General features: G+C 56.4%; 6 protein-coding genes across 6 annotated transcripts; 3 read left to right on the forward strand and 3 right to left on the reverse strand.

Moving 5' to 3' along the window:
* The first annotated feature begins 483 nt into the window (after window positions 1-483).
* Window positions 484-1,355, forward strand: GGS23DRAFT_550283 (cytochrome c oxidase assembly protein PET191-domain-containing protein). Its single transcript, XM_051515274.1, has 2 exons — window positions 484-782; window positions 897-1,355. Exons 1-2 carry the CDS (start codon window positions 758-760, stop codon window positions 1,304-1,306), a joined length of 435 nt encoding a protein of 144 aa, XP_051376553.1. The 5' UTR covers window positions 484-757; the 3' UTR covers window positions 1,307-1,355.
* Window positions 1,356-2,053: 698 nt separating this feature from the next.
* GGS23DRAFT_613017 (Metallo-dependent phosphatase-like protein) lies at window positions 2,054-4,212 on the forward strand. Its single transcript, XM_051520529.1, has one exon. It carries the CDS (start codon window positions 2,285-2,287, stop codon window positions 3,941-3,943), a length of 1,659 nt encoding a protein of 552 aa, XP_051376554.1. The 5' UTR covers window positions 2,054-2,284; the 3' UTR covers window positions 3,944-4,212.
* A 69-nt stretch (window positions 4,213-4,281) lies between these two features.
* GGS23DRAFT_550288 (transaldolase-like protein) lies at window positions 4,282-6,257 on the reverse strand. The gene is made up of 6 exons (XM_051515275.1): window positions 6,005-6,257; window positions 5,754-5,772; window positions 5,657-5,668; window positions 5,278-5,561; window positions 4,827-5,210; window positions 4,282-4,736 (listed from the first exon to the last, which is right to left on the reverse strand). The coding sequence occupies exons 1-6, from the start codon at window positions 6,041-6,043 to the stop codon at window positions 4,500-4,502; spliced, it is 975 nt and encodes a 324-aa protein (XP_051376555.1). The 5' UTR covers window positions 6,044-6,257; the 3' UTR covers window positions 4,282-4,499.
* Window positions 6,258-7,868: 1,611 nt separating this feature from the next.
* On the reverse strand, window positions 7,869-10,974 carry GGS23DRAFT_200509 (uncharacterized protein). The gene has a single exon (XM_051511777.1). The coding sequence runs from the start codon at window positions 10,929-10,931 to the stop codon at window positions 8,268-8,270; it is 2,664 nt and encodes an 887-aa protein (XP_051376556.1). The 5' UTR covers window positions 10,932-10,974; the 3' UTR covers window positions 7,869-8,267.
* Window positions 10,975-12,285: 1,311 nt separating this feature from the next.
* On the reverse strand, window positions 12,286-13,994 carry GGS23DRAFT_550300 (Cu,Zn superoxide dismutase). Its single transcript, XM_051515277.1, has 5 exons — window positions 13,878-13,994; window positions 13,087-13,266; window positions 12,846-12,997; window positions 12,666-12,762; window positions 12,286-12,600 (listed from the first exon to the last, which is right to left on the reverse strand). Exons 1-5 carry the CDS (start codon window positions 13,888-13,890, stop codon window positions 12,578-12,580), a joined length of 465 nt encoding a protein of 154 aa, XP_051376557.1. The 5' UTR covers window positions 13,891-13,994; the 3' UTR covers window positions 12,286-12,577.
* A 4,305-nt stretch (window positions 13,995-18,299) lies between these two features.
* GGS23DRAFT_200728 (CNH domain-containing protein) lies at window positions 18,300-23,975 on the forward strand. Its single transcript, XM_051511779.1, has 3 exons — window positions 18,300-22,176; window positions 22,233-22,901; window positions 22,953-23,975. The coding sequence occupies exons 1-3, from the start codon at window positions 18,517-18,519 to the stop codon at window positions 23,928-23,930; spliced, it is 5,307 nt and encodes a 1,768-aa protein (XP_051376558.1). The 5' UTR covers window positions 18,300-18,516; the 3' UTR covers window positions 23,931-23,975.
* Window positions 23,976-24,003: the final 28 nt, after the last annotated feature.

Below are 24,003 nucleotides of genomic sequence, written 5' to 3' on the forward strand. Positions count from 1 at the left end.
AATGGGAGAAGGGCTCGAGGGCCGGTCTTTTTCTTTTTTCCTTCTCTTCGTCTTCTTCTAGGGGGCTTGCTCTCTTTCTCTCTCGCTGGTTTCGTTTCCGGACCCTTTTGTCGGGATTCGCGCCGTGCCAACCTGCTGCCGTCTCGAGCGCATCCGCGCGCCCGCAGACCGACATGGGTGACGGCGTTACAGTGCACACACAATAATAATACCAACAACCAGAACAGCACCTGAGCGTGATAGAATCAATCCCCTGCCTCTCCTCCTTTTCGTCCGCCCCACCTGCTTGGCCTGCCTCGCCGTGCCCTGGGGTTCTGTGGCCCGTTCAGCGTCCGACGCGCCGTCACGCCCTACCGTCGTGATAGAACCCAGGAGCCAAGCTTGGCAACCCTGCATGTTGGTCGATGTCGACCCGTTTGACATCTGAAAGTCTGGGCAACCCGGCTCGAGGCCCAGCCGGACAGCGCCGAATGTGCTTGGAAAGGTAGCTTGTAGGTACCTACATACGCAGTAGGTATATTGTTTACATGGTACCCTGGTAGTACTAGGCAGCTCGTCGGTGATGCCACAACGCCACAGCAGCCACGGAAGCCTGTTAAATACCATCCACAGAGGCGGTCATCTTCATCTCCAATTGGATAGGCAGTTGTAGACGCAAATAACCACCTGCACCACAGTCCCTCCTCGACGACGGCGCCGACAGCGAAACACACACTACCCGTTAGCCAGTTCGCAGACTCGTCGCCTGCTCATCAACATGCCCAGCTCCTGCAAAGAAATAAGTATCTAACGCCCTCCCATCGTACCAAGCCAGAAACCACCCAAGACGAAGAACCCCTTCCCCCCTCCCCTCCAAAAAAAAAGACGTAGACATTCTGACTCGACGTTGCGCGCAGGAGCGGCGCTGGCCGAGTGCCTTCAGGAGTCGGAGTGCGTCATGGTGCAGCGGCACACGGCGGCGGAGTGCCTGCGGTCGCCGCTGGCCGAGGCGCTGCCGACGCGGTGCCGGCAGCTCAAGAAGGGCTTCGGCGAGTGCCGCCGCGGCATGATCGACATGCGCAAGCGCTTCCGCGGCAACCAGCCCATCACCTTCAAGAGCCTCGAGAGCACCGAGCGCTCCGGCGACGGCTACCAGCTCTACGCCGGCCGCTCCGCCTTCGCCGGCGCCGCCCACCGCACCGACGGCGACGAGCCCGAGCCCCCCGACTGGCGCCAGCTCGAGAACGAGAAGTACCGCCGCGAACAGCAGCGGCAGCAGCGCCAGGACGCCGCCGCCGCCGCCGCCGCCGACCCCTCCAAGCCGTGAACCCGGCCGCGCCGGCTACGGTCGTTCTAGGAGACGACTTACCTACGTGGGTTTCGTTACGACAAGCACAAGCGGGGCATGGGAAGGCGTTGGCGTTGGTTGGGCATATTGGAGGGTTATGATCTTCACTATCATCCCATTCCGGGGGTTGGTCCCCTTTTGTTCTATGTGTTTTACGATCGGATGCTACTAGGAGCGCCCGACTCTCCTCTGAGCGCGCGACGTATATACATGAATGTGTTCCGGGAATTCTGTGCGCTTGCGTACTCTTTCGACGGAGCACCGAATGAATTCCACCTAGTTCTCGCCTCGATCGTGCTTATACTACGCGAGTCCCGAGGGTCAGCAGTATGCCAATCCAAAATTGAATTTTCTTCACTTTGTCCTCTGCTCTTCTCTCCCCGTCTCTCGCGCGCGCACAATAAGAAGGAAACGGAGGGAGGGGCAATGCAAGATTTTCCTAGACGCTCCCCGGTAATGCAGTTATGCGGACTCCGGATAGCTCGGTATACCTAAATGCCCTCCAACCCCGTAGCTCTAACCATCTTGGCACAAATTCGTCAGTCCATAACATACTGCTCTATCTAGCCTCCGCGAGCCTCGCTCCACGCCATGTCCCTCCACGCCATGTCCCATTGTCCATGTGCATTGCCGTGTCCCACCTACACGTACATTCATACACACACACATACACACATGCATACACATGTGCGCATGGTGACGCAGTACGACGACGTGATGGTGTGGGTGGGCGGCCATGTTTTATCTGTGATGGCTCGGACCCCTTCGCGTCGGGGGGCGGGTAAAAATCCCAGGACCAGAATTCTGCCGAAAACAGCCGAAAAGATCGCGCAACACAACCATCCTGCCTACTTTGCTGATTCGCCTCACCTACGTAATCGCGCACCCGGACATGACGACCGTGGCGTCATCCAGCGAAGACTAGTATCGTAGTGCCGGATTCGCCGCACATCCCCAATGGCGCTCCTCTCCGCGGCTGGCCCGACGTCGCTCCCATCGCGCGGCCAGCGGCGGAAACGAGTCTTTACCGCCACCGTCTGCGCGATATCGGCCATCGTCCTGTCGCTGTGCTGTTACCACACGCACATCGCGAACCAGCTATCGCTTCATGTCCCCTCGGCCCCATTGCGGCTGTTTTCGACCCGGCCCTCGCATCCGTCTGCGCAGAGCGAAGAAGCAGCAGCAGCAGCAGCAGAGATGGCAGGACTCGCCGAGCCAATGATGTCCCCCGATCACGGTCCATCGCCACCCTTCTCCTCCTCCTCATTTACGCACCCGGTGCTCCTCAGCTCCTTGCCCGCCTCGGCCCTGCCCGGCCGGACCGGCAGCGGCGGCTCGCGGCGGCTCGTCGTCGTCGGCGACGTGCACGGGCAGCTGGACGCGCTGGACGCGCTCCTCGCCGCCGTCGGCTACTCGCAGCGGCGCGACACCCTCGTCTTCGCCGGCGACCTGGTGAACCGGGGGCCCGACAGCGCCGGCGTCGTCGCGCGCGCCATGGAGCTCGGCGCGCGCGGCGTGCGCGGCAACCACGAGGACCGCGTGCTGCGCGCGTGGGCGCGCCACGTCGGCGCCGAAGCGGACTCCGCCCCCGACGACGACGACGACGACGACGACGAGGGGGGCAGCCGCAGCTCGGAAGCGGGCGCCGGGACGGGGGAAGAGGAGGGCGATGCGCCGGCGGGAGAAGCAGCGGCGCAAGAATCGCTACGCGAAGAGAACAAGCACGAGCACAGAGAGAAGAAGAAGAAGAAGAAGAAGCACTCCAAGTCCAAAGCCGCCGACCTCGCCACGGCCGCGAGCCTGACCCCGGCGCAGCGCGCCTGGCTCGCGGACCTGCCGGTGATCCTGCGGCTGGGCGCCGTGGCGCCGCGGTACGGGGACGAGGTGGTGGTGGCGCACGCGGGGCTCGTGCCGGGGGTGCCGCTGGCGCGCCAGGACCCGCGCGCCGTCATGACGATGCGGACGCTCGTGCGCTCGCGCTCTGCCGCCGCCGCCGGCGGCTCCTCCCCCCCTCCTCTCACGCCTTCCGACCCCGGCCCCGACTCCTCCGACGCGACCGCCTACCTCCGGACCCTGCGCCCGAGCGACGGCCGCGACGGCCGCCCCTGGGCCGAGGTCTGGAGCGAGCTGCAAGTCGAGCTGGCGCGGCGCCGCCGCCACCACCACCACCAGCACCACCAGCAGGAGGGCTCCGCGTCCCCCCCCGCTCCCGCCGTCGAGCCCGCACGCGACGCCGACGCCGACGCCGACGCGCGCGTCGCGACCGTGGTCTACGGGCACGACGCGCGCGCGGGCCTGCGCGTGCGGCGCTACGCCTTCGGGCTCGACAGCAACTGCGCGCGGGGCGGCGCGCTGACGGCCCTCGTCTTCGAGGCTGCCGAGGAGGGGGGGCGCGACGGCGACGACGACGACGGCGGCGGCGGCGTGACGCACCGCATCGTCAGCGTGCCGTGCCGCGGGAAGGATAAGGGGAAGAAGGACGACAAGGGAGGGGAGAAAGACGAGAAGGAGAAGGAGAAGAAGAAGAAGAAGAAGAAGGGGGGAAAGGGAAAGGGAAAGGCGGAAGATGCCGAGGGCGAAGGCGAGGGCGAGATGTGGGGGGACGGGGCTCTGTAGAAGGGGGCGAAGGAGAAGAGGAGGTAGAAGAGGTAGAAGGGGAGAGGAGACGGCAATAGAGTAGAGTAGAGTATATATCGCCCATATACCTAGACAGATAGAACCCTCTGCCCAGAAACGAGGGGGGTGAGGTGGATAGAAGCATCAGAATACAGCATTTCAACCTAGAAGACCATGTCTATGCCGGTCCCCTATTCAGTGACCGGGTGGGCCACCACTTGATTCATTCCTAGTTTCCCACATGAACCTCGTAGTAGGCTTGTCGACCACGAACACCGTAGCATTAGCATGAGGGGAGAGCTGAAGAAAATAAAAGCCAGCGGAGCAGGATCCTCTCCTTATAGTATTATTTCTTTTTTATTCATTCTGATAACGATCTATAACGTCTCCGCCTGGGAAAATGAGAGGAGTACATGTTTGGTAGGTCAGACAGGCAAAGTATCTAAGTGGTGGAAAAGGCAATTCCCTCATGCACCCTCCTCACAACTTTGCAACCTTTCGCGTATTACCCCCTTTTTTTTTCCTTCACTGGGAGGGACCATCACTGTTCTCTTTCTTACGCCGAAATCTTCTTCTTGATAATGTCCTTGAGGGTTATGGCGTCAGCGGCAAACTTGCTGATACCTTCACGCAGTTTCTCGACGGCCATCTGCTCCTCGTTGAAGTCGAAGCGGAAGTCCGCCTCGCTGTTAATGTACGTCTTCTTGGCGATGTCGAGCGTGCTCGCCTTGGCGGCGTCAAGCTTCTTGGGCACGGGGGCCGAGGAGTTCAGCAGCTCTTCCAGCAGGTTAGGCTATCATGCAGAATCCGGGTTAGCATTATCTCGCTCCTCTCTCGGGTTACCTGGAACCGGAGGGGTGGGGGAAAGAGCGGAATCGCTTACGGAGATGGTTAGGTAGTCACATCCAGCGAGTTCGGTGATTTCGCCAATGTTTCGGAACGAAGCGCCCATGACAATGGTTTTATAGCCGTACTTCTTGTAGTAATTGAAGATGGCCTCGACGGACTTGACACCGGGGTCGTCTTCCTTGGCGTACTCCTTCTTCGTCGCGGCCTTGTACCAGTCGAGGATGCGACCGACGAAGGGGGAGATGAGAAAAGCACCAGCCTCGGCGGCAGCGATGGCCTGGACGATGGAGAACATGAGGGTCAGGTTGCAGTTGACGCCGTGGTCGCGCTGCAGGATCTCCGCGGCCTTGATGCCCTCCCACGTGGACGCAATCTTGATCAAGATGCGCTCCTTGGGGATGCCTTGCTCCTTGTATAGCTGTATTCAACCCGGGGCGTCAGCAGAGCGGTTTGGCAATCGTGGCTATGCCTGGGATGGGACGTACATCGATGATGTGAAGGGCCTTGTCGACGGAGGCCTTGGTGTCGAAAGAGAATCGAGCGTCCACCTCAGTGGAGACCTTTCCGGGGATGATCTTGAGGATCTCTCTGCCGAACTCGACGAGGAGTCTGTCGAGGGCAGCATCGACCTGGCTGTCAATGCTGCCACCCTTGCCCTTGGCATAGGCGACGGCCGAGTCAATCAACTGGGCATATTCGGGCTTCTTGGATGCGGCGAGAATGAGGGAAGGGTTGGTGGTGGCGTCTTGCGGCTTATATTTGCCGATGGCTGTAGGTCTTGTTAGTGTCCGGCGTGCCACGGATAGGACGAGTTCGATCGCCGTCGGAGGGCAGCGGATTGAGCGGAATGCGGGATATACTGACAGGCGAAGTCACCTGGTGAGCGGAATCTCGGTTAGCACTGCTGATGCGTCCGTCCATTTGCTGGCTTGATAAGTGGCTAACTCGGATTGCAGCTTACCAGAGTCGCTGACGACGACCTAGTCAAGCCAAAACATAGGTTAGCATCCGTCTCGTCTCTTCTCTCCTTTGGTCAGATCACTCCAGGTTGTCTCAGACCATTCGGCGGCCAGCATCCACTACTATACCGACCCGACGGAATCCATCCAGACCTCCTACCCGAACGTATGCGCCAGGCCGACGAAAAAAAGAGAAAAAACAATCTCACGGTGGAGGGGCAAAAGGTTTGCTGAGGGGTAAAGCGGAACTTACCGTGCCAGCGGCCTTCAGTTGGTCAAGAGAGGTAGACATGTTGGATGGTATGGGTGGTGTCCAGGGCGGTATGCCGTAAAGTAGCTTTGGTTGGGCAAGTGGCGGGTGGCTGGCTACGATCACGGGTAGATGAAAGAGGAGGGAGATGCTCGAGGTGAAGGAGAGTCCAGGTGTTTTTGAAGTTGCGGCGATGAGAAAGGGTCGGGCAAGGAGGTAGTTAAGTAGGTAGGTGAAGTCGGCTATTGGGGGACCGACCCGACGGGCCTTCTTCTACTCTCGTAATATAGGTAGGTCGGTAGCTCTCTCTTTCACGGGTGGGATTGTACCCAGTACATTCCGAGGTACCTACCTAACCGTGTACCTCATTATCCCGAGAAGCCGCCTTATAGCTGTTCTAGTAGAGGTTTAGGAGGCTACACAGGTAGGTAGGTACCTAAGGGGTGGTGGGTGCTGGTGGCGTCAAGGTGAGATATTAGGGGACCCAAGGTACCTAAGATCAGGCAGATGCCTCGTACTGCTGCTCCCAATCCCAGGTACCGCTACATAACAGTCTGCTGTCGAGAGGGAAGCTGTTTGGGTGGGTGGAAGAAGACGAGGTATTTGCCCACGATCGGCGGTCGGCGGGGTAGAAGAAATGGAGGGGGGATTGGCGTCATCTATCATGTCATCGTAGGTACCTGACCCGAAGTACCTAACCACCCACGCAGAGGTGCCTGTAGTTCTTTGGATAGGCAGGTAGGTACCTAGCAGTACTAGAATCTAGGTACCGCTTCAAACGCTAATTCCTCTGCGTCGCTGTCTGCAGAATGAGGTTCTCATCTTGCCCCTCTAGAGGTACCTACCTATGCCTACCAAGGTACCTCTTACTAAACCTTTCCTACATCGCTCCTTGCCGGACGTGGCTTTGGCGGGGCAAGGTACCTTTGGGTACTTATCGCCCACCCGGCCTCGACGGGACTGGCCCCTTCGCTCGCCTCCAAGCTGTCCCAGGGCCACACCACCGGCCAGCCGTCTCCGGAGCGGTCGCATCTACGACTCTCTACTCTTCTTCTATCTGCATCCGACTACCTCACTCTCAACACCTGCGTCAGGTAGGTATCTGCGTGCACATTACATCTGCGTCTACGCAGAAGCCGGACGTCCACCAATGTTGCGTGTCGAGTGTGTAGCATCTGGTGGCGGCAGCTCCAATGTGTTCACCATGACACCTCGCGTGTGTCGTTTGTTACACACCACCCGCCGCGAGGTAGCATTGGCCTCTCGCCGGCCTACCCCGACGTGCCATCTGCTCTCCCGCCTCGCCTCCCTCTCGACAGCCAGCTCCGAAACGCTTATATTGCACCGTCCCGTCGCCCATATTAACACCAGCCCCTAACTCCACCCTCCCTTCTTGGCCCACCTATCTACGTCTGCATGGGTGCCGGTGCGGCAGTGCGACTAGGCTGCCGCGAGTCGCCGCCGACGAAGCCCTGACCCGGATATCGCCCTCGTTAAGCAAGTAGCAGGCCAGGCAGGTAGATAGATACCTACCTATAGTGGCGCGCCTTGAGCAACTTGCCCTGCCCGACGACACCCGGCGGTGTCACCCACCGCGCACCCCTACCCTACCTTACCTCCCGCCGCTCCACCTGGGGCGACTGGCCGTCGATGGTTGGGACGTCGTAAGGTTGTGTTTCGCCCCATTCTGTTGGCTGCCGTACCCCTCCTGTTGCAAAGGGTCGAATACACACGTCTCTGACTTACCTACCTCTTAAGTACCCGACTTATCCCTACGACGAAAATCCCATAGTTCCGTATCGTGGACATAGTACCTAATGCTTGGCATATGTGAATTCTACCTAGGTAGATATCGGCCGGCACCTCCTCTATTACTTTAAGGCCTTACAAGGCTAATGTCCGACCATCGGTCCGCAGCGCAAGTACCCTAGTGGCCTGATCCTGTCGGGAAACATCGCGGTGGGAACAAATCACAACGTCTACTACTCATTTGCTTCTCGTTCTCGTTCCGGGGGGGGAGGCTTTATATTTAAAAAAATTGGAACGTAATGCTTGTGCCATAGATGCTCCTTTTATTTCTGACTAGAGGGTACGTGTGTGTGTCTATGCGGAATGCCTTTGATACGCCGAGAGACGATAAGCGTAGCTTTTCCCTATGCCATGCGGATGGATGCCAATAAGACTCCTGGAGGTACCTAGGAGGGGAAAGGGAAAATCAGAACTCCACCGTCCGAGACCCAAATGAAAGTCGGAATAGCGAGCCTCCTTAATCCTCGGTGATGTCGCCGTACTCCCACATGCCTAGCCGGTCGGCCTTGGCCTGGCTCTCGACCTCGCGCAGCTTCTTGAGGACCTCCTCCGAAGCGCGTCCGCGCTCCCACGCCTTCAGCTTCTTGGGCACTAGCGCGTGCCCGTTCGCCACGATGTCCTTATTGATCGAGTCTACGAACGTGCTGCCCGACCCGCCGCCGCCGGCCTTCTCGTCGAAGAGCGTGATGTAGCTGAGGCCCTCCTTCGCGTCGACGAAATCGAAGCTAGCCACGAGCCGGCGGCCGTCCGTCGCCTCCGCAATGTAGTCGAGCGCGTCGCGGAAATAGTCCGGCGCCGTCGGTAGTTGGATGAAGGAGAGCGCCGCGTCGGTCGCCTGCGCCTTGAGTTTCTGCGTCGTGAATTGTGGCTGGTCGAGCGCCCGGAGGTTCGACCAGGGAATCTTCTCGCTGTTGCCGAAGTCTATGTATATGACCTCGGCGACCTTGGCTGTCCGGTCGTTCGACCGCACTCGCGCACGGTACCACTGACCGTCAGCGGTGAATTTAGCTGCCACGAATTCGCCAGTCTTAGGAGGGTTGGCGAGAGGCTTGTTGTTCTTGGGGTCGAGGTGGAACTTCTTGAACTCGTTCATCATCAGTTCCAAAGCCGAGGTGCCTTTGCCGATCTCTTGGATCTTGAGCTTGCCGCTCGCGTCAATGTTGGTGACGACAACTTCCCGGTAGTCGGTAGCTTTCTTGTCCAGTGGTGCAGCGTCGTTCGACGGTGCTGCGTCGGCGGTCTCTTCTGCGTCGGCACCTTCCTCTTGCGACGGGTCCCAATCCTGCCACAGGCCTTTGCGTCCTTCCTTGGCGCGCTTCTCGGCAGCCAAGAGTTCGTTTGCATTTCCAGACTTCTCCGCCGAGTACTGATGAACGGAGGCAAGACCTTCTTCGACTAGAATCTTGGCAAAGCTCTCGCGGTTGATATACAGGTCGCCGATGAACCCGCCAACCTTGTCGATGTCGTGGATGTCGATCTCGCAGTCACGCTGATTACACCGGCGGTTGGCGAGGTCGAGTGCCTCCTGTCCGAACGGCTCCCCCTTCTCCTGAGACGACCGAGGTGCCCGAGGTGCACGGACGCCGCCAAGAACCATTGTGAGCTTGACCCCTTCACGAGGGATCAGGATCGTAAATCGCGATCCGGCCTTGCAGAAGTCAACGATTGCAGGTACCTTCTTCTGGCGCGAGAGAGTAGAGAGTTGAATCTTGGCCTTCTGCACCGACTCGGATACATCAACGTAGGTCTTGGCTTTGGACGGCTTTCCAGACCACATTCCCTTCTTCTGTTCTTTTGCCTGCTCCTGGGCCGCAAGAAGCTCGTCGTAGTTAGGCGCTCTGTCAGTATCGTCCTTGCGATGTCGGATAACGGAGCACCAGCCGTCCTGGACGAGCAACAGGTTGATGTTCTTACCCTTCTCGGTTATAGTGGCGACGTCACGAGCCTCGAAATCGTCGCTAGCGGGCCGAGATCCGTCAATCGAAACTTTGACGTGCTTTCCGATAAGTTTCTTCCGGAGATACTCCTTCGCCTCGTCCCGGAACGGGGCCTCGGAGGGTTCGTTGGTTCGGGGCCCACGAACGCTGCTTAGATTAATCCGCTTCTCCGCACCAGTCTTAGTACGAACAAAGATCGCATCGGCCCCTTGGATTTTCGAGACGATCATGTCCGACGAGCTACCTCCCTCGGCCTTGGCCACATGGTCCTTATGAAGGCGGAGCTTGGCAGCTTGTGCCTTCTTCTCGGCTGCTCTGAGAGGAGCCATCTTTGCACCAAGCAAGGTCGAGTGGAAATCGTTGCACCGTGCTAGCCCGTCGGCAAGGAGAAATTCCGCAATGCTCCCTCTAGGGTGCAAGATAGAGGCGATGAGCTGCCCTTGCGGACTGATACCGACTAGTTCAACCTGAACGTCTCGCTGGAGCAGTCTCTGCTCAACGTATTGCCGTGCTTCGTTTCCGAATTCCTCAGCAGGTTGGGTCTGACCTGTAGACTGGTTGACTCTCTCAGTAGACGGAGTGCGGATGCCGGCAACCAGCGTCATAACTTGATAGTGTTTCTCATCGGACAGCTTCAGGCGTACAAGCAAGCGATCACCGCTCAGAATGCGCTCGACAACCGCATCGACAGTTTTGCCCTTCCATTCATCGAAATCGAGGGCGCCAATGTCATTTTGGACCTCGATAACTCCACCAACGCCTTCCCACAGGCCTTTCCCTTCGCTCCTAGCCTGTGTCTCTAGCGAGCGAAGAGCTTCGAGCCGTTGCAGGACTTCTTCGGATTCCTCTTTCCGCCCGGCATCCTCCCGGACCTTAAGCCAACCAGCTTTGACCAGCTCATCTGGCAACTGTGTCCCATCTTTCAACTGGGCAACGCCATATTCCCTTCCAGAGGTAGGGACAGTGTAGAGGATGGTGCACTGGACCGGCTTTCCAATGACAAGCTTTCGCAGGTACTCTCGTGACTGGAAAGCGAACGGCTCGTCACCCTCTCTTCGAAGATGGGGGCCAGTGACAAAAGCCAGCGAGAAGGTACGCTCCGCGTTGGGATTGTTTTGGCTGGTCAACAGCAGAGTGTCACCGCTCAGGGCGGACTTGACGTTAGCAAAGAACTGCTTCGCCATGTTGCTATAGGCAAGACACTAGATTTGGCAGAGGTGGGGGGGGGGGGGGGGGAAAGGAGGGGTCTAAGGACTTCCAGAAATCTGCCGAGGTAGTTAGTAAACAATCAAGGGGGGAGACTTGATATTTCGTTTCTCTTCTGTTTTTGGCTTATGAAGGCAGTCAAGGAAGACCTGGGATGGTAGTTTGGAGGATATGAATGTGGGTTGTAAGTATACAGAGGTGTTTGTTCTGGTAAGTGGCACTAGCCATCTTCCGTCTATCCATCATGGAAACGTGAATAGACAGGAATAGATAGGCTGTGGAGCCTTTACTAACTAGTGCCGAGCAGCAGTTCGTCCATCTATATAACACCGAGGGATGGCCTTTTTTACAACCTTGCGTTATAGCAAAAAGAGGCTCTCCGGTGGCAAGATAGACCCAGTGGAGTTTAAAGGGGGGAAGTAGATAAACACAGGGACGCTGAGAGTGCGGTACAGGGCGCTATCGCGCTGGCCATGTGACATTAACCTTCATGCATATTGGCAGCTTACAGTATAATATGTTGTGTCTTCGGCCAGGTATAACAAAGTACCGCGGCAGATGTGCTGGTAGGCGGCAGGCGGCAGGCGGCATGAACACTACCTCGTCACTTGATAAGAGGCTGGGTGTCCCAGATCGGAGTTAGGGGGGGTCCCGGACGAGAGGCTTGACTGAAGCAGGACTCCGGGGGTCGGGTCGGGTTCGGGAAAGACAACACGTAGGAATAGTTGCCGGACTCACTTACCCCAAGACAGGTGGACAGTAGAGGCAGGGAGAAGAAGAGGAAGGCGAGAGAGCGAGATGGGCTTCCGATGTTCAGTAGGAGGAGGACTCGCGGAGAATCCGGTGCGGAGTAGCAGTGAGGTCAGGTTCGAAGCGGTCGCTGGTGTCTTGAAGAAACGGAGGCAAAGAGGGATGTTGTCCTCGATCTCGAAATGTGCATATGTCGTGTGCGTTCTCGAATTTGACAGCTTTCACCAAATTGTGGGGAAGAGCTTTGCGCCTGTTGGTGGAAAATGGGAAAGCTAGAGAGAGGATGTCTACGCCAAGGTTCTAGGGGGGCTTTTTTTTCGGGTCCGGTTGCAAGCGAGTGAAAAAGGGGTCAGCACACCAGTGTGGCGGCCATCTGATACCCCTCCATTTGCTAAGCAGCTCTCGGCCTAAGGCGGGGTAGTACTAAAAGTGCCAAAATAGGCAGGTGGGGAACCATGTCGGGGTCTGCACCTGTAAAAATCTGGCGAAAGACCCTCGAGGATAGGAAAGAAACCGCGAAAGATGAACATTATGTACGTGTTATGCTGTCAGACAGCCCGTATCTGGCACTGGAGAATGTACCTAGGCTGGAGTAAAGTATACCTCAAGATAGTTTTGGACAACAGTGTCGCGATTCGTATTGGGTGAGTGCTTACATCCCATATGCCTTAAGCATACCTGGTATAAGGATGTCTTACGCTAGCTATTCAATACGCTTCAATGGGCCCCCCAATGCAATACTAATAGTCCGGTCAGGGCAGGTCAATGATATTCATGTCATTTCATTTCTTCGTTCGTGCCCAAGAGCTCTATAGTTGACTACCTATATAGTCTTAGGTCGCTCCCCAATTCAACAAGGATTTGCACGGCCCATTTAGCTGGAGATGCCGATGACACCTGGAACAAAAGAGTACGTTGTTTAGTCGCCGTATTATTAATGGGATGCGCATAGGTAGACTCACCGCAAGCAGGTCGGGTGCCGGCGTTGCCTGTCTTGAGCGACTCCTCGTTCCCACCCTTGCCGAGGTCGTCTGTGCCAGAATGGCAGACGACAGTCCGCTTCCTCTAAAGTTAGCATTGTGCTTGCGGTAATTTAAATATACACACATATATATGTGTGTGTATGCGTATCGGTCACTTACGCCAATGACGCTCTCGGGGCCGATGAGCTTCACCAAGGAGTCTTGGAGAGAGCCTTTGGCGTTTCCCTGAGCATCCGTCTCGACGTTTCCGAGGTCACCAACGTGGCGAGTGGTGTCGGTTCGGTTGCCGTGGGTCAGGCCGTGGGGGTTGACTGTGATTCGGAGTCAGACATCGGGCACTTGTCTTCGTACTTCCCTCCTCGTCGGGGCCTCGCCGGATGGCAAATAAGGCATCACATACAGTGAGGGCCAGCGGACGTGCAACCGTTGGTGTTGTCACCAAAGGTGTGAATGTGCACGCCACGCTTAGCATTGGGGTCGTAGCCCGTAATGTCCCAGGTGATGGTGGTAGGGTCAGACTCAGTGGCCTGCTCGAAGGTGATGGTGCCGGTGACCTTGGAGTCACCCCGAACGACAGCGACTAAAAACACGACCAAGGCCTGATTAGTCAAGGCCCGGGTTATAAGGGTTGTGAATTAGGTAGGGTTGGACTCGAAGGCGACCAAGGCACGAAGCACAAGGCACACACGGCCCACGACGGGAGGGTCGGGTCCCCCACGACGAGATCCGGATCCAGATCAGAATCAGATCGGATTAGATCGGATCTGTGTGGAGACAGGCTCTGGGCGAGTCGGTAGGCTTGGCTGGTAGAGAGGCAGAGCACAGACGATGAAGGGTGGACGGTGACAACGACAGCAGCCCGTCCCAGTGGCCTGGTCCGGCCTTCACGACCTGTGATTAGAGCCACCCCCGTGCCTCGTGTCTGGCTCCCCCTGCCGCCCCCTTCTTCGCCTCACGCAATCGCCTCAGTAGGAAGCGAGAGAAAAAGACGAGCCTGGGCTTTGTGCCTTGCGCCACCGGGCCTGGCCATCCAGGTCGTGTCCAACAAGGTGTCCATCCCGTCGCGGGTGTCGATGTCGAACAGGGACTGCTGGGCGACGAAATGTGCGCATTCGTGCTCATGCAGCCATGCTCGATCCGGACACCGCGGGATCTGACAATACTTTATATACTGGAGACAATTCCGCGTACCTGCTTTGACCATTTTGTCCGATTCTCTTCCTGCCTTTTTTCTAACTTTCGATCGAGCTGGCTGTTCCGTGCAAGCGTGAAGGCGGCCGGATGCTGGTGGATAATTGGGCTTCGGGAGGGGGAAGGGGGAAAGAGGAGGAGGGGAAGCTCTCCGGCCTGTTTAATTTGTACTCAACTGCGAGAGAGGGGGGACGCGGAAGCGGATCGAACCGGCGGCCGAGCAACCAGATATTCCTACGGCCTGCGGAACCTATGACGGACCTATGATGGATGTATGTCTGTACATACCCGGCGTAGCCACTCACCCACCGCGAATGAGGTACCAGCTACCTGTCTGATCTTGTACACTGATATTAATCCGACCTGCCGCGCACTGGTCGGCCACTCACTTCGGAGGGGCTAGGCCTTACATAATTCGCCTGCAGAACGCGCAAACCGGATGTTGGGGCAAGTTGCCGGTCTACCACCGAGTGAAGCACGCTTATCTCGATGCGCTACATTCCAGACGGCTGCTAACCTCGTACTTCTCTACGCCATAGAAGAGCTGGGTGTATGTACCCCCCTTAGTTATGTGGGCGTGTGAGTACCTACATGCCGTTCTCTCCAAGGTGGGGAGCCTGCCCCGCTTTACCTCGCTGCCGTCATAATCAACCAAAAGTGATGCTTACAAATGATATCATTTTTACCACCCTTTTCCCTCTGGGGGGAGTTCGGGGGGGAGTTCGGGTTTATCACAAAGGGCGGCTTCGGACTTTAACCGGCCTATAGAAGAAAGCGGGACCGGAGGCGGGGAGGGATGAAATCTCTGCTTTAGAGTTGCATCTAGGAAGTTGGACCTGCTTCACGATCTTCCTTGCTTTGCAGGTTCGCGAGCTAACCGTTAGGTGAGATTCGGTATAATTACGGACAGTGTCGATAGCAGTCGAGTGAAAAATTTCATATGCCTATTTACACATATATGTGTGCCTACTATATATTGTCTATCGTCGGCGACTTGGGATTGCGTAGATGGACACCTCCGCAAAAAGGTATCCGACAGAACTCCACGCCGCTCCATACCTATGTAATATCGGCCGAGGTAGTAGTACCTGTCCTTGTAAGTGGTAGTCTTGGATCACGCCATGGCCGATAGCGCTGAGTAACGGCAACGCAGCCGCCGATCGGCGCCGTGCCCGACTGTGAAATATCTTCATATTCTTATAACCCCCTCAATAGGATGACTTCTCGGGGATTAGCTTTCTTGGCGGTAAGCTGGAACTTGGATACAGTCGTAGGTATCATCTGTTCGTTATCGTTTCAGAGAACGACGCGTACCTACTGTTATACCTATAGCCGAGTGGATGCGGCATAAGTTGGATGGTTGCGAATTGGCACTTGAGAACTGAGCGGTCTCGCGTAAAACCCGCTAACAGCCAACAAGAATCTCCACTCATATAAAGCATGCATCTACGTAGGTAAGCGATGTGAAATTGATAGGCGCCCAGAACTGCGGTTCGCTTTGCTGCGGTTTGAGCTTGCGTAGTCAAACCCACGTGTCCAATGTGACCCGATTCGAAGGATTGGGGAAGCGTTACCTTGGCCAAAGGAAAAGACAGCTGCGTTATTATCAGTCACGACTGAACTCACCAGCACAGTGCCGCATCATTTAAAATATTCCTAGGTCTTAACCGTTACATATGCGACTCTCCTCTCATTGTAATACACCTAACCCCGCTGCTGCCTCTTACGCCGCCCAGATATTCAGCCGGAATGTAGACATCGTTATGGTGGTGATCGGTAACGAGCCGTGTAATTGTGCGAGTCTCGACTCTACGTAGGTGTAGATGAAAGTCTTGAAACGATATTGCCTAGATGCCCCGCGATGGGAGGGTAAGGCGACTGTTTTATGTCGCATTGGCTTACGCATGCATACGCATAGGAGGTGTCTACTTACACAGGTAGGTATGTGCCTGCGCCGTGGTTGGCCCCCGAACTGACGTGAATGACGGGGAGGGGAAACCATCATGATGGTGACGGAGTTTCATTTTCGTCGAACATGGTCCGCGGTGTAACGTCGCGGCTCTTATGCGCTGTGCTTCCGAGGCGAAGCCGTTGTTCTGTCTGGTGAGTAGGTATACTACCTCTTACCTAGGTAGGTAGGTAGGTAGGTGGTACCTGGGTAGGCTCTTCCTCCCCGACCACCTCGAGGTTTATACGGGTCTCGACCCCGTTCGATCGACCGGTTGGTCGGTTCCGGCGACGAGGGGAGTTATATGGGACAGGACCTCGCGTATTCGTTACTTATTCGACTCGTCCGAGTTGAACTCAGCCCTACGACCGAAGTGCTGTGGGATGAAAGCTCCAGCGCGCAGAAGACCTAAGCACTGGCCGTATGGCGGGTGACGTACCTAAGGTAGTTAAGTAGGTACTAATCGTAAGTAGGGACCTACCCGCTATGAAACAACCTAACATCTTTTCAGACGGACTTGCATTAGATACCTAGGTACCTATCTTAGGTGCGTGCGTGGGCACCCAGGAGCAAGCAGTAGGATGAATAGACGGCTTGGGCGAATCCATGCCGGCGATATCCTCTGTTACTACTCCGTGATGATTACTCTATCACCCGATACTGAAGACTAGCTGTGATGATTCCTGAAGGTCTGCCGTATATACATTTGTACACGCAGCCAATCGCTTGGCGCATTTGCGCCTACATAAGCTACCCCGTTTCGTGGTGAATAGCTTGGCTTGGGTTCCCTCCCGCCCCCGAGTTACCCCGTCGGGGGGGAAGCACCTAATATAATTGCTTCCTCGCCTAATGAAAACTGGAAGGATTTCGCGGCCCGCGTAGGAAGATACGCACGTTGGATTACATATATAAATCCGTTCTCGATGGGGACTACCAAGATGTAAGTACATATTCCCTATCTGCCTTAGTCTCTATCACTGAACGCGTATTATCCCAGGTCGCATCCGCATAAGGGCATGTACTGAGCTAGTGCTGGCGCCGGTGTTGATCTTGGCTCCTCCTTAGGCGTGGCGCCCATGCCTACCTTACTGCCTTAGGCAGTAGGGATGCACCCCGTAGCAAAGAGTATCCTGGGTGGGCGAGTAGGGAGAGATATCCTGGGGAGACATCATATGACCCAGGCTCATTATGTTGGCGTCCCTGAACCACGAACCGCGGGGCCTCCCACGGCAGCGCTCTCTCTCGAAATATAAGGGGTGGGATCAATCGATCTGGGTCCTAACAGGCACCTGCCCGGACGCACGAATACATACCAACATGCGTATACATGGCATGTATGATGCAAGTGGAATGGCTACATGTGGTATAAGCGAGCGGAGTTGTCGGAGGATTCCCATCCATTATTGATGAATCTGTGCAGGTAGCCCCTGAGACTGTGACAGTGACGGTGACTACGACGGGATGCCTCGCCTCGCCTCGCACTTCCTTATCGCCAACCGCTGGCAGAAGAATCCTTTACGCCGAGATATGTAAGTATGGGTTGTTATTGAAACCTGCCCGCTTTGATCGGAGGGGCCGAGTAGCCTCGCCGAGTACGTACGCACCTGCGAATCAACCCTCGGACGGGGGGCAACATAGCGTGCCACCTGCCTGTAGGAGGCCCGCTGCGGGTAGGGTAGGTTAGGTACCTGTAAGGAGGTAGTGCAGTAGCGCAGTATCCGAGGTGAAGTGGCTGCATAGCCCGGATGAGCCGCAGCGATGGTAAGGTGTGGCTTAGGGTTTCCCTTTCGGGCTGCGGCTGGGCAAGCTAGCTTAGCTTAGGCTAGGTTCCATTGACAGTTGATCTAGCCCTAGGAGGTAGATACCTGCTGTAGGTACCGGCTGTCTACCCTCGCGACGACAGCAGGGGCCATAATAACGGCACCGCGGCAGACAGACGACGGCCCCCAAGGGTTTTTCTCCCACAGTTTTCAGCCCAGCCGGCCTGGTCTGGCCCACCATCCCATCCCTCTACTAATTACTGCCTGTCCAAGCAACATACCCCATTCCTATTATCTCGACTCTCTCTATCCCTCTCTCTCTCTCCCCTCTCCTACTACCAGGCGATTTCGTTCTCTATGTGTGGCATTCAATCGCACACGCGTCCCCGGAATGCTCATGCCCACGCTGATGTTCGTCATGGTTCTATTCGTCGATATCTCCCCTCGCCATCTCTGCTGATGTTCTGCAAGTCTTGAGCAACCTGTACCAGTATAATAATTCCGTTCTTGATATCCGCTTATTGCCCCGACGAGTTCTGCCTGGATCGATTAATCGATCAATCGCCGGTACTTCGCGAAGGGTCTACGCTATTAGCCCCTCGACGCGATTGAGTTCTGCTTCTTCTTCTCCCAGTTCGCGCGGCCCCCATCCAGCTTGCCGACCAGCCGCCCGCCCGGAGCCTCTCGCCAGGCGACGAACTGGTGTTATACGACCAACGGCTTGGTCTCTGCGCTGTCTTGCAACCCCCGAGTTCCCTGACGCCTGACTCGGCGAACATGCATGCTGCGCCATTTCGGCCACAGTAGAGTTCTCGACCCTCGTCTCCCGATATATTCGTTAATGCGACGCTGTCGCTTGCCTCTTCGTTGATACCCAATATTCCCGCCCCCGACCTTACCGTTCCGCGATAACGTCGTCGTGACCGTCGAGATGTCATTCCGAGACAATGACCAGCGCCGGTATGGCCATGTTCCTCCTGTACAATACCCTGTCGCGAACCGATCTTCCCAGGACCAATCGTCGTACCCTGCGCGCACCCCTAGTTTCAATAATGGTGATGACGCTGGCACATTTGCCTCGGGCGGCTCTCGCCCCGGCTATCACCCAACGCTAAATACGGCCGTCACCGGGCACGCGGGTCGCGACGAGTTATTCTTAGCAAGCCCGACTGACGCAAATAGGCCCGGCTACGGCAACTCAAATGTTGGTATGTCGGGGTACCAACATCAGTACCAGCCTCAGACTCCGCCCACACCGTCGACATACAACCCCCAGGCTTTTGCTCGCTCGCAATCCACCTCATTGCCGCCTAATCCGTACCCACCAAACCGACGGGCACAATCAAACACGGCCGCTGCTCCTTACAGTCCTACTGCTGGGTCGAACAATTTCGCGCCCGCTCCGTATAATCCTGCCGCGTATTCTGGCACCTCGGCCTCTCAGCGCCAGTCGACTTACGCCTCTTATTCTAACTACGGCAGCCAGCCTTACGGTTCGCCGCCCTTGAACCAGTCACCCTACCGGCAGTCCCAGCCCACGTATCCCCCTCCCCCCGCCCAGCCGTTGCAATCGCCCACGTTACCATCGACGTACGCCGCCGGTTATAATCAGGCGATCCAGAACCCAGCATACCCTCTTTCCACAAATTCGGTGACCCCGATTCAGACTAGCTACGAGTCTTCGCAGTCACAATATGCCACGGGCTATGGAAACAATACCGCGAGTCCACCAGGGACCTCCTATTCATCTACGTCCCCTCAAGTTCCCTATCCGACACATTCACAAATACCGGTAGGCCCTAATTATTCGGCGAGCGACCCTCATTCGTTTTTAAATCGCGAATCGAGATCGAATTCGGCGACGTCCCCGATCCCGTCTCCTCCGGCTCCCTCACAGCCGGTATACGGCTTGAGTCGGCACCCGACTAATGCGCCATTGCCGAGTCGACCCCTCGACGATGTAACGGATGATCGATACGCATCCGGCGGTGCCATAGAACCCGATATATCTCAGGAGTACATCACGCAGGACAATATCATGCAGGACATCGAAGCTGAACTCGGAAGGGGGGGGGTTTCTGTGCGCGGTAGGCCGACAGCATTCGATCAGCGCAATGGTGCTCTACCGGAGGATGACCTGCAAAATCTCCGTCGGTTGACGTCCAATGCTAGCTATCATTCGCATGTCGCGACACTGAACAACCACGAGGATCCCTCCGGAGTGAACCGCTACTCCTCAAATGCGTCGACGTCGAACAGGAATCATTCCCCGAAACATTATTCTTTTTACGATGACAGAGATGACGACGACAACGAGGGGGAGGGAGACGAAAGCGACCCAGAAGGCGCTGCCGGAGTTTGGGCGCTACAGCAGGCAGAAGAGGATGACCGTCGATTTAGCACATTGGGCGGCTCATTCCCCTATTTCAACCAACTTGATGCACCCACACAACCCACCCTGCCGACTCATAAGGAGGAACCGAGTAGTGATAGCGATTACGCCGGGATGGATCTTGGTCTCGCAGGTGGCGGCTACGCGGGAAGTCTCGCATACGATAATAATCTTGGCTCTCCTCCTGCTTCCGAGGTCGCGCCCGGGGACACTCAGATTCTCCCAATTCGCAGCAACCACCCCTCTCAAAGGAGCCACGGAAGCGGCAAATATCCGGCGTTCGAGCAAGCCGACGTAGACTACGGTGATACTGGGGGCCTACAACCACCATCTGCGCACCGCTTGAGCTTTGATGAAGGGGACGAACGCGTTTCCGTCCACTCGCAACACAGCGACAGCGAATCGCCAACTAGGGAAGAATACCCGGACATGTTCTACCATCCCGGCCTGTCAAATCGGCCACTTCCGGCCATCCCCGCTGGCTCCGACAGTAGTTCGATGCTATCAGTGCAGTCGCCGACCCGTGCCGGATACCAACATGGATACTCTCTAAGTGTAGATTCGCGCCCATACTCCGGGCCGGATGCCCAGTATGGACAAAACGCGCAACAGCTTCAAGTTGAGAGATCTATCTCGCTGTCTAGCCATAGCACGTCGCCCCAGGTTCAGCCGCCAGGGAGATCGAAGACCGACGCCACGGACGACCGAAATGCGCGTGTACGGTATATGCGACAGCAACAGCAACTGGCGGCTCAGCAAGGGTTGCCATACGAGGGCTATGAAACCGCTACGACGTCATCGGTAAATTACGACGTAATAACTCTACCAAGTGGCCGGCGAAGAAAGTTCCAACCCGACAAGCTAACTCTAGTCGACGCCCACAGTTGCACGGAACCGTGGGCGTTGAGTGGTATTGCCAAATGGGTTCGCGAGATGGCCGAAGGCGAACCTGATCTGAAGAGAAAGACTCTAGAAGAGGGCCTCGTCAGGTTGTTCTGTCTCAAGGTTCCCATGATGAACGTTGCAGACGCCGAGGCACTCGGAACTCAGGTCGCGGACTCGATGCTAAACGCCGGCATACTAGTCCCAGAAGAGGAGTGGCTCAAGTTTGGCCCGGGCTCTATATCTGGTGTGCTGTGGCAGTTGACCGGTTCCGGTTGCTATGCATCAAAACTACACGAGCAGGACGATAACGTGATGGGGCACGAAGTACCTACGAGATGTTACTCTCATCATTGCACCAGGACCTCGAAGAAAGCCAACTTAGATGAGCTCATGTCCGGCGGCACTAAGACGGTTGATTGGGCGACGTATTATGGGATGAAGAAGGAAGATGTGGAGGGCAAGTCAGAGAAGGAGATCTCTCGACAGAATACCCTTCACGAAATCATCACCACCGAAGAGCAATACATGGAACACCTCGAGGTTCTACGAGAGCTGTATCGAGACCAGCTGGTCAGCTCGCAGCCTCGAATTATTGCCGGGGGCAGGTTGGACAAGTTCGTGAATACCGTATTCGGCAGAGCCGACGCGGTGCAACAGGTCAACATGGAGCATCTACTTCCTCAGTTGAAATACCGGCAAAAGGAGCAGGGGCCGTGGATTGTGGGCTTTAGCGACATCTTTAGAGAATGGGTTCGAAAGGCTAGGCCGGTGTACGTCGAATATGCCGCCGCCTTCCCTTTCGCGCACTTTCAGGTGAAAAAGGAATCCGAACGGAATTTCCTGTTCAGGCAGTTTCTCGAGAATAATCGACTGAACCCGCGGTCAGCACGCCTGGATTGGACAACGTATCTAAAAGATCCCATCACGCGGATGCAGAGGTACGCGCTTCTCCTAGATACGGTCCTGAGGCGCTCGATACCAGACAACGAAGAGAAGGCGAATCTCAAAAGGGCCCTCGACGAGGTCAAGTTGATGGTCCTCGAATGCGATTCGAAAGTGGACGAGATGCAAAAGAAGGTGACAATGATCGAGTTGGACCAGATGCTTGTTCTCCGACCCGGTTTCCACGCCGATCTGAATTTGGACCACCTCGGCCGAGAGCTCATTCTCCAGGGTGATCTTCAGAGGATGGGCTCCAAAGGCGTACGATGGGTTGACACGCACGCGCTCTTGTTTGATCATTATTTGATCCTCGCCAAGCTCGTCGTGTCGAGGGACGGGAGACAAGACAGAAAATACGACGTATCCAAGGAGGTAGGTTTCCCCTCTCCACCAGCGGTTCCCATTTGCTGACCCCCCTCGTACTTTAGCCCATTCCCATGCCTTTGTTATTCCTCGAAAGCAGCCAGGATGATCCGATCTCCAAGCAGAAGGGCATTGCCACCCCGTTAACTCGGACAGCAAATTCCGCTTCAGATACTAAGCTGAACAAGGTGGTGTCGAGCGGCAGTGAACGGCCTAGTGGGGACCATGCAGCTATGGGCTCATCTACCGGCGGTGTGGCTGTCACTCGGCTGACCCCTATGAATTCGGCGGATAGCGAGGGGAGGATTCTTTACCCTTTCCGAGTCAAGCATTTAGGGCACGAGGTGTACACTCTATTCGCGTCGTCGGCCCAAGCACGGCAAGACTGGTGTGACAGAATTATCGAGGCTAAGACCCGCCACGCCAAAGCTTTGCATGCTCAGAACGCGGAGCCGTTCCGGTTACGCGTGATGGCTGACAGCGCTTTCGCCTACGACCCAATAACCGCCATTGGAAAATACGTGGGTGGTGTTCACATACGTGGAACCCCGCTTGACAGGGCGATCCGCGAGGTGGAGAAGACGTTTAGTACCGGCCGCGGGCCTCCTCCGATCTCTCGAGCGGGGGTGAACTGTGCTACCGGCTTTTCCGCCTTCGGTAGAAATATGGTTGCGGTTGGTACCGACGCTGGGGTGTGCGTATCCGAGGCTAGCGATCAGAGGAGTTGGACTAAGGTATGCTATATTCGCACCTGTATCCCCTAGCACTCGCTAACTGCTCTCCAGACTGTCGCAGCGAGCAGAGTTACGCAAATCGCGGTCCTCGAGGAGTTTTCCGCCGTCCTCGTCTTGACCGAGAGGAACCTCATCTCCTATCCTCTCGATGTCGTGTCGCCGCCCTCCAACTTCCCCGCGGCCGCCAACGACAACCCGCGTCGTTCGCCTCAGAGGCTGGCGAAAGACGTATCGTTCTTCGCCACCGCCCGCATGAAGGATCGGATGTTGGTGTTTTACAAGAAGAAGGAAGGTCTGCACAGCACCTTCAAGGTGGTAGAGCCGGTCTACCAAAAGTCTACGGAAAAGAAATCCCGCCTTCTTGGCGGCATACGAAGAACTGGGGTGGGCGCCACGGAAAGCTACCGGGACTACGACGAATTCTACCTCCCTACCGAGTGCTACTCGCTCAACATATTCCACACGTACATTGCCATATCCACCGCGAAGGGCTTCGAGCTGTTGACCCTCGACAAGAAACTGCCCATGTCAATACCTGACGTGAAACAACCGACTATCGCTGGCATCGCCAGTCGCATCAGGGACCAGCGGCCTCTCGGCATGTTCCGCCTCAACGAACAAGAATTCCTGCTGACCTATGAGGATTGCGCCGTGTACGTGGACAAATACGGTGACGTGAGCCGCAGCGTCATTATGGAATACTCGGGCAAGCAAAAGAAGGCGAGGGGTGCAACGATGTACGGGCAGTACTTGCTGCTCTTCAACGAAGACTACGTGGAAGTGCGCAATGCCGAAAACGGACGACTGCGTCAGATCATCGCTGGAAGGGACGTGAGAATTCTCGATTATGGAGTCCGGGGGCCGACAGGGGGGTCGTCGGCCGCGAACGGGCATAGCCAGCATGCCAACGCTGGCGATAACGGGGCCGACTCGAAGGGTACCGTGAAGATCTGCATGGCACACCCGGAAGTTGCAGGTCAACAGATCGTCCTCGAGATGCTGCTCAACAGCGGGCATCTGGAGAAATGAGGGATGATATACGGTTCAATGACAACACAGGTTACGTGGAGGGATTTGGGGGCCGACACGGTTTGATGGTTGA

This window comes from Durotheca rogersii (genome assembly GCF_024521655.1).
Source record: "Durotheca rogersii strain YMJ 92031201 chromosome Unknown GGS23scaffold_2, whole genome shotgun sequence".
Taxonomy (NCBI): Eukaryota; Fungi; Ascomycota; class Sordariomycetes; order Xylariales; family Xylariaceae; genus Durotheca; species Durotheca rogersii.